This window comes from Zootermopsis nevadensis, unplaced genomic scaffold (genome assembly GCF_977971745.1).
Source record: "Zootermopsis nevadensis isolate Lab colony 2312 unplaced genomic scaffold, Znev_1.0 Znev_ptg000029l, whole genome shotgun sequence".
Lineage (NCBI taxonomy): Eukaryota > Metazoa > Arthropoda > Insecta > Blattodea > Termopsidae > Zootermopsis > Zootermopsis nevadensis.
This window is the reverse complement of record NW_028259161.1, coordinates 1966074-1975596: the sequence shown is the minus strand read 5'-3', so window position 1 is coordinate 1975596 and position 9523 is coordinate 1966074. Positions and strand designations below refer to the sequence as shown.

The 9523-nt window shown below is 36.9% G+C and overlaps 1 protein-coding gene across 3 annotated transcripts in view; it reads right to left on the bottom strand.

The window, feature by feature from the left end:
* Nucleotides 1–1511: 1511 nt before the first annotated feature.
* The window catches only part of Dg (Dystroglycan), a 103547-nt gene continuing 95535 nt past the window's right edge, over nucleotides 1512–9523 (bottom strand). For all 3 annotated transcript variants that reach the window (XM_087358072.1, XM_087358073.1, XM_087358074.1), the window contains exons 14-15: nucleotides 5060–8207; nucleotides 1512–2542 (exon numbers count right to left, since the gene is read on the bottom strand). In XM_087358072.1, the coding sequence (XP_087214198.1) occupies nucleotides 7272–8207 (936 nt within the window). In that variant the 3' untranslated portion in view covers nucleotides 1512–2542; nucleotides 5060–7271. The remainder of the gene's footprint in view (nucleotides 2543–5059; nucleotides 8208–9523) is intronic.

Here is a 9523-nt window from a genome sequence, read left to right as displayed (position 1 = left end):
CTCTTCATTTTTACTAGTGCAGCTACAAAAATTCGTTACCAGGTGGCTCTTTCAGCTGTTGACAAAAATCTTCTGCCGCCCGGCGGACTCGAACTTGCGATCTCCGCATTACTGGTCTAGTGTCTTAGCCCCCTAGACCACGAGGCTTTCTTACTGATAATAAATTTGGAACTTCCTGATGAATTGTGAAGTTGTTCCTGGTGGCCCTATGTATTCCTGGGGTCCTAGGCTTGCCTCATACCACCAAGCCTCTTGCACTACTAAGAGTTTCGGAACTTGTACAGGTGAAGTAGCTTTCGTTTACTTCACATCGTGCTTATGTTGTTGTTGACCCGCCATAGTAATACCGAATACACACTCTGCTGCGCACACAGATGCATCAAAAGTATCAGCGCCATGACAGTATTCAGACCAATAGTAATAATACTGCAAGTCATTTGTTTCGTAAGTGAATTTTTACGACATTTTGTTAGATCGCCATTTGTAATGTCAACGTCATACGTGATATTACGAGCAAAAGGGGTATATATGACGCAAAACTTGCAAATTACAAAGTGTGAAGACTTGTACGTGCATATATGTAAATAATGGAAAATTTTATTGGGCAAATATCCATTTTGGAATTGCCTACAATTCTATTACTGAATTGAGTAATAACATGGCACATTTACTACTGATGAAAGAACGTAATTTCACCAGTATTTGAGCGGGAAATAAAAATCTATCCAATAAGATTGGGGGATTTTTGTGCTGAAATTACAGTGTTCCGTCACTAGTGTAAGTACAATATTACTCAACTGAATATTAGAATTTCAGGTAATTTTAAATGCATATTTGTTCAATAACATCTTCCAGTACATTTTATCTTAGTACTGTGTTCCGACACCATGTAACTTTGCAAGATTTTTCCGCCATACGCCCCTTTTCCTCGTAATGTTGCAGTTGTGACGTTTGGCTTTACAAATACAGACCTGTAGGAAAATGTCTAAAAGAAACTCACTCTACAAAACAAACATTTTAGAATTTACTTACAGTATTATTACTACTGGATTGAAAACTGTCATGGCGTTCATGCTTTTGAAGCAACAATGTAATTTTGCCAGTGTGCATGCAGAGGGTGTATTTGCTATTACTATGGTAGGTCTGAAGTAGGAATGATTGCCATGTTTTATATATAGGATCTACTAGCTCTAACAGTACACAGGACTTCTGGTGGGAGAAACTTCTAGGACAAAGGACACTTTTTATGTGTTGAAATGGACACTACGCAGTAAGTCTGTGGTGAATATATATATATTCATAGAATGACGAATCTGTCCAGTGCCTCAAGGCAATAACTTATGATTTTACTTGTATAACAGCATTCTATCACCAGGAACAGATTTAACAACAGGAAGGTAGGCTAATATTAAAATGGATCTCACACAACTAGGCTTGGAGGGTTTGGACTGAACTGGCCCAGGACAGGAACCACTGGATGGTTTTTACAAGCACAGTAATGAACCTTCACATTCCATAAAAGGTAAGCAATTTATTGAAAGTGTACTACATATTAATTTTGAGGACTGTGCTCCACAGAGTTCATTAGAATGCAACAACAGACACACTTAATTCTATGATAAATGCCTGAAGTCAATTTCAACTCTTCCTAACATAACACATTAAACATTTTGCTTTCCTTCCAAGTGCGATGCTATATTCTCAGTTAGAAAGTTACAATCAACATGGCTTATTTACTGGTGGCTATACATTTCAGTGATTACACGATCTTCAGAGCATATATCATACATGACACAGACTGCTTCATATGTTACATACATTACTCAGTCTCATATACTGAGTGGTAATTATTAAATATGCTGGAATTCTCTATTATTTACATGCTGTATAACATAATAAAAACCAGTACAACAATGACATATCTTAGTACAATATTAAGATTTTCAGTTTCTTACACCTTCATTGGGGCAATGTTATTCACTGTTGGACAAACAAACATATTGCAGTAATTTCTTCTACTTGGCTAGTTACATAAACATATACCTACATGGCCCAACTTCCATGCATACTTTATATTATCTTTATCTTCCATCATTCAAAGAACATTATTTGTTTATCTGATTTGTTACATGTGCTACTTTCCTACTGCACAGTATGAAGCCCAAGTTACACGTCGCAGTTACTTATGAAGTCTCACTTTACGGTTTACTTTTATGAACATGTCACTTGTAGTCAAATTAAAGTTTCTGACAACGGTATGTGAAATTGTTCTTTTATAAGCTGCCCACTGTCTAAGTTATAAAATTACAGAATTTGGGAAGCTGGATTCTGCTTCATGTAGGGAGGGGGGGAACAGAAAGCTGATCTACTGGGCACCCTAGTTGAGCTGGATCAGACCTGGACCTTGGACCTTGTTCATATTCACCATTCGGTGCCTTAGGAGGGTCCAGTCAATACCAACTTGTTCATTCTTGTGTCAATATGCAGTGTTTGACTCCGGAGAGGAGGGAAGGTGATAATATTCTTTGTAACAATTCTAGAACTAAAATATCATTCTTTAATATCATGTAAATGCTGTTACAGGATAAGCAAGCTCTTCACTCCTTCATGAAAATATTCTGGAATGGAGTTTAAAAATACTACACATGCACATAAACAGCAAGCCCATGGTATATAGATACTTTTCATAACACCTTATGTCAGATCAACCATGTTTTACGAGTCTAGTGGGCAATGGATCTGAAGTCACTACTGTTGATTACTCAAGAAAAAACTGTGACCATGGCAGTACAGACCCACATGGAAGTCCAATGGCAACAAATATGTGGCTAGAAACAAACGCACTGCAGTCGAGAAAATGCTGTGCCATCGTATGGTCATGTTCTATGTACAAGTCAATTCAACTTTATTTTCTATTGTTTGCTACTTTATATTTGTTTGAGGTATAAACTGAACACTTTACAAATGCTCAGCAGTCAAAAGGGCAAAACCATTACAGTAAGGCTAGGGAGATGATAAATCGTATGAATCACCAATGTAAACAGGAAGCAGTGGAGGAGAGTATAATTTTGCCTATTTGCCATGCAGATGAAAGAACAGCAAACTACTGTGGAGTCGGTTGCAACAGTGGAACAAATCAGACAGGAAAGGAGACAGAAATTAAGCAGAGTTAAAGCCTTATATATTTGACAAGGTCTGTATGTCCAACCCTCAATGTCAACATGCACTGCCAAGGTCAAAGTTGTTCTGAGTAACAGAGAGTAATGTTGTGAGACTGACCTTATCCTAAATTACACTTTAAGGTCAAACTGCAAAGAATAATCATCATAAATGCTGATGATAAAATCGCATGTGTGCTTTAAATTGCTTTGGAGTACAGTCACTTATCATACCGATATGGATTTTATAAATTAGAAGTGGTGAACAAAATATAATTATGCATCTACTTTCAGTTTCTGACAATGCTCATTAAGTCCAAGTCAACCAAATTCCATGAAGACTGTAATGACATCATGATTAAACAAAAAAAGAATTCAATATGCAGAAGAAATGTGTAATAAGATTTATAACAACTGATTAACACACCCATTCAACAAGCTATCATAAATGGTGTATTTAAAGTTGTTATATGAATAATATATTTACTCAGTATAAATGATTGACAAGTTAGGTAATTTAGACTGATGAACAATTTGCCTTTTGGGGGGGGGGCCTTGCATTTGTTGCTGGAAATGATAATTCCATAAATTGATTCTCATACACTCACATCCAAGAAATGATAAGCTCCTATTGAACAAATTTGAGTAAAGCTGTTACTGAATACAAATCTGGATGTTTATAAACATATAACACAAAAACGAATTTAACTAAATGATTTTTTTATATATATTATTGATTTTGGGGTGGGGGGGGCAAGTGGGATTAAATCCAGAATCCCAACATTATAAGCTCATAACCTTATCCTACCACAACTTTCAAGCACAGAAGGTAAATTTATAACATAACAAAGTTAAGGTCCACTGGACAAAAGGGTTACATATGTTTATTTTCTGTCTATTTTCCACTGACCCCATTTTAATTGAAATATATACTTGATCAACAACAGATATAAAGCTCCACATATTATTCTTCCACAGTAACACTAAAATTAGTTTTGAAATATTTAAATTTGGTTTCATAATACTAGTTCTCATGTGTGCCTGAATACGTTCTTTCACTCCACTACACTATGTCCACCAATGGAACACATTTTCATGCTTGTTAGTCTGCTATGGCCTGTGCAAGTCTTATACATGCGTCAGTTTATGAGATGTCACATTAGTGAACAGAAGTGGCACAAATATCACTTGACTGTATTTTTTGGTTTCTTGTTCTGAATGACAAAATACAATAAATACGAATGAAGGCTCCTATAATCCAGAGTTCCCTTTATTTAAATGCTAATTTGTTATGAACTGCAAAAAATATTATCTCCCCGTTCCCAATAGCACAAGGACTTCTATGTCGCATGCAATATACAGATAATCACAAATAGTTGTGCGACAAAATTTTTTATCCCTCAAAAAACACGAACTGTGTAAGATATGCAAATAGCTCTAGAAATAAATATGTACTCCTCACCCAAGCGTCTAGCTATATACATTTTGAACAATATTACAGGAACTCTTATAACCTAGAATATTATAAATAGTTTCGGCCTGAGACGAAAACTATTCAGAACTCGGTGAACTAAATTAAGGGAATTGCTGAAATGCTGTTAAGAGTATGAATTATTGTAGATGACAGCCATATTGAACTTTATTGCGCAACAACTTTTCCAGAAATTACGATTCAAAGTGCAACAGCTTCCACTGTCTGCTTAAAATGGATAATGCGAACAATCTGTGCTAATCATAAACGGCAAATTCTTGAATGGCGATGTCAGGACCTACTTAATTCCGAAATGCTAATTTCGTCGTCTCAGAGCAATCCACACTTCACATTCTATTACGTCACCAGACTCCATCATTAAAATGTCTCATTCATTAATTTCTATAAATAATAAAATTAATCATCTTACCTTTGTTTTCTCTTTCGCTGCCAGATACTGAACATCTCATCCAAAAAAAAATTACTACTAAATTACCAGCTCCAAACACATCCTTCTAACGGTCTCCATGAAGTCGAACTGGAGTTAGAGGTTTTCCATCCTAATGCATTATGGTCCCGACGCCATCCTAATGCATTGTGGTCCTGACGTCATTACTTACTTCCTCACGGATTGGTCCACCAATTAGAGTACTTTCACAAAACTAAAAATGGTATTTCATAAAAGTCAATCCAGAGGCATATTAAAACAAAAATATCACCCCCCCCCCCCCGACTTTCTCTGGGGAAAAGCTACACTTCTTCAAAGCTACTGCGATTTTTCCTTATGCACAATGATAATGGGATAAGATTAATATTAAACCTTGATCTTCTATCTTATATGGCCAAATGACTTGTGGACACCACCTAATGCAGATGGCAGCTACTCTCACACTGAAGACCAATGCCCTGACATTTTGAAACACAACTTAGTTTAAAAGAGTTCACCAGTTTATTTCCTTTACACCTTACACGTCCATAATCAGATCTATGTGACAGTAAAAATTAAATACAAAAGTCCATTATATTGTCTGTCTGTCTGTCTGTACCTAGTATATGAGATGCAGTAATAACACACGAAGACACACAACTTGTATGCTTTGCTGAAGACTGCCTACACATTTGAGTTTACTGACATATGGACTAAAGTAGTCACAAAGCAACGCCTTTGGACAGCTTCCTAAACCACTGATTGCAATATGATAAATTATTTAGAATACCGTGGTTAATTTGATACTCATGAAAGTTTTGAAACATGAATCTGTTCATACTTCCAGGCCACAGGTTGTCTTTCTACTAAAAACTTTTAAAATACCTTCTTTCTTATGGCAGTGACTTAGTTTGAACACAGAACCTTCAAAATACAACTTTAATATATTCAGAAGTAGATCAAGGGTATTAAAGAAATTTTTTTTCCACATTCATATTTAGTTTTGAATACAGCTATGATCTACATATAAGGAATTTAAAAATCAACAAACGTAGAGAAAACGTCTTCACAATAAATGTATTCACAAGCAAATAACAAAATCCCAAGATTGAGAGAAGATTAGATATGGTTATGTCCAAGGTTTCATTCTATTCATGAAAACAGGTGACAGCTGCCCTTCAGAGTCACTACACTTGATTAATGAGGTACCATTTAGTCACTGCCTTCGAGAAAAATAAACTGGCCTTATTACAACTAGTGCCTGAAACAATAGATATATCATATAAACAAAATGTAACAGATGTCTTATGAAATCATAGCATCATAACACAACCTTTGGACTGTCCCAAGCCATTGCTACATCTGAAAATACCCTATGATACACAGTTCTCTCTCTTAGTTACAAACCTATAAATACATACAAGTATTATGATGCATCACATGGAATCTCCTAATTGTTTACATGCTGACAAACACTGGCAGCTGATATGGTGCATTTATTAATCCAGTCAGTCAATCTACTTGCACATCTTGTACCCAAACACACACACAACATGGAGATAACAGTAAAAATTTCCTAATTAAAATTATTCCTGTGTAATGTCACTTCCTGGTAACTTAAAAAATTGAATTTTAACACAAAATGCAGAAAAGAAATATTCATTTAAACATGGTGTGATGGTAGTGACATAACAACAGAAAGTATGTAGTGAGAAAAGAGCATATAGGCAGTTGCAATGTTTCCAGCAAAAAGCATGCAGATTCCTCCCATGACATCACAGAGAGCTGCCAAGATGACGTGGGCATTGCAACATTCTTAATGGACATCAAAATAATAACAGCACTTTTTGAAGCAAAATGACTATGATGTATTAGAAAATCAACAGTACAGCAGGATAGAGGCTTTGCTGAGCAGGCTCGGCCGAAAACTGCAAACTATCACTTCCACATGAAAAAGTTCTCCCTTGGTAGTATCACTTTTACACATAAACATTTACATCAGACTAATGACAGAACAAAAAACCACTCAGTGTCTCATCACAAAGTGAGCAGTGTCAGTTATTGCGACAGGCTGTGTATTGTCAGGGTACACTGTATCGGAGCCAAGCTGTGGTACATGGAAGGCACCAGGTGATCGATCGTCATTTCATCTTCGTTCAAGTTGAGTAAAGAAACGTATGTGCACATCATCTTTCATGTGGTAAAACAATCCGTGTTACGGAGGCACATATGGTGGTGGTTTTCGGTATGTGGGGGTTGGTTTGGGGCGGTTCTGCCTGCCTGAATCGCGGCTGCTAGTGAAAGGTGGTGGAGGTTGGTATGGGGGATCCTCAGAGGCAGCATTTTCACCAAGAAGGGGATGTGCAGCCATGAGGGGTGAGGCAGGGTGCTCTGGCTCACCACGCTGATATTCAGGTGGTGGCAAGGGTGGTTTTTCCTCCTTCATGATGATTGGACTTTTGTTTCCAGGATCTGGACGCTCTTCCAGTTCATCTTGGAAGATGACAGGAATCCCCTTGTTGCGGAAGCTCTGTCTCTCATCCTCATCACCTACATTCATCTTGCCGGTTCGCCGACGCCGATAGAGAACGCAGGCCACGATGCCAGCCAAAATCAACATGGCAGCAATGATCACTGCTGGCACAACGAAAGTCACCAGGTATTCATCTGAGGTTCCTATAGGCTGAGTGTCTTCACCTGGCAGGTTGGTGCCATCTGGATAATGCCATACTGTCAGTTCTCCCTGGCATTTCCCAATTGGAGTAACTGTGATTGCCTTCACATTAAATTCTGGTTCCATGATTGCTCCCACACGCTCTGTGATAGTATGGTCTTCATTTATCAGTAACTTCCTTAAATGGCTGATCTCAACTTCTGGGCAATGGTCAGTGGGCACTGTACGGTTGTGCCAAGCCACAACAGTTGAGCCTTCAGTCACAGAGCTCAGAGAGATGGCACTAGTATTTGGGTCTCCAAACAGAATTTGGAGCTTTTCCATGAATTTCCGCTTCATAGATGAACTGCTGAAAAATGTCTCAAATGGCATAGCCAGTGTCATGGCAAACTCAACATTGTACTGAACTTTAGGTGCAGAGTGAACAACTACAACCAGACCATCATTTGCTGTAAGACCGCCACTGTCTTCACATACCTGTGCAGAAACTTCAGTTAGAAAGCAGTATGGCATAAACTTTCACAAAAAGAAAAACATTTACATAATGGGAGACGAAATGTTTAAAATTCCAGAGGACAAGAATGGCATGAGAATACCTTACTCAAAATGGACACAAAGAAAAATGATCAAAGGCATTAAAAAATGAGCAAATTGTAAGTGAGTTGCTCTCAAAATTTTAAAACATTATTATTACCGCAGCATTGAAATTTTGTGCTCAAATATTGGCACTAATAACAGCTGATATATTGAAAGACTCTATGAAAATGAAATAGGTTGATTTTTCTTCTTACATTCAATATACTCACATTTATCTGCAGCCACTTCTGTTAACAAAAAGTTTGTGTAACATGTAATGTCACCTTTACATGTACTTTCACCACACTTTACTTTATGTCCGCCTTCAAAAACACTTTGTAACAAACAGTACAACCAATGCTTTCATATTTATCTGAATCTAAAATAAGCCCTCCCCACCTTTTCCAGCTTGAAAGAAATTAATATAATTATTTGTATTAACAAAATATCCTGAGGAAGTCAAATATTTTATGTTAGCAAAAGTACTGTGCAATCTATGTATTTAGGCTTAGTAGCGTAGTGGGTTTACCTGTGTGTAACGCTTCACAGTGAAATCAAACCTACATACATAAAAACTGGAAAAATAAAATAGCAATAAAGTGGAAAACAAATAAATGTAATTTATAGACCACCTGACTTGTACGCTCACTCACTCTACAATAAAGGATCATCCTTGAACAATCTGTAGGCATTCAAGTACTCAAGAAATTAATTTCATGGAACCAGAGTTCATCAACATGATGACAAAAACCTGTGAACTCTACATTATAAAACCAAAAAACACTTGCTAAGATTAATATATTTCTTCTTCACAATTTTGTTATGTAGCCAACCCACTCAAAACATGGCTATGAAGTTACAATAAGTCAAGACCAGTCCACGGAGGACATGGGATAGGGGTGTGCATTTTCATTTGAAATGTGAAACATAACAAACAAAATGAAACAAACTTACTCTTTTAGGCAATCTACCAAAATTTGCTGAAAACATTTTGTGGAGTATTTGTTAAATTAATGGTCTTTACTCTCCAGCTCCTAGGACAAGGAGAGATGGGCAAATGCATGACAATTATAAATTTCTTTATTCATGTTTTTTAAATAACAGAATTATACCAGTGATGGAGACAGCAAGGACCAATGAACCTCTGATAAACTTTTACCAGACTACATGGCACTACCACCCAGAATTATAGCATTTAGTGCAATAGAGCTAAAAAC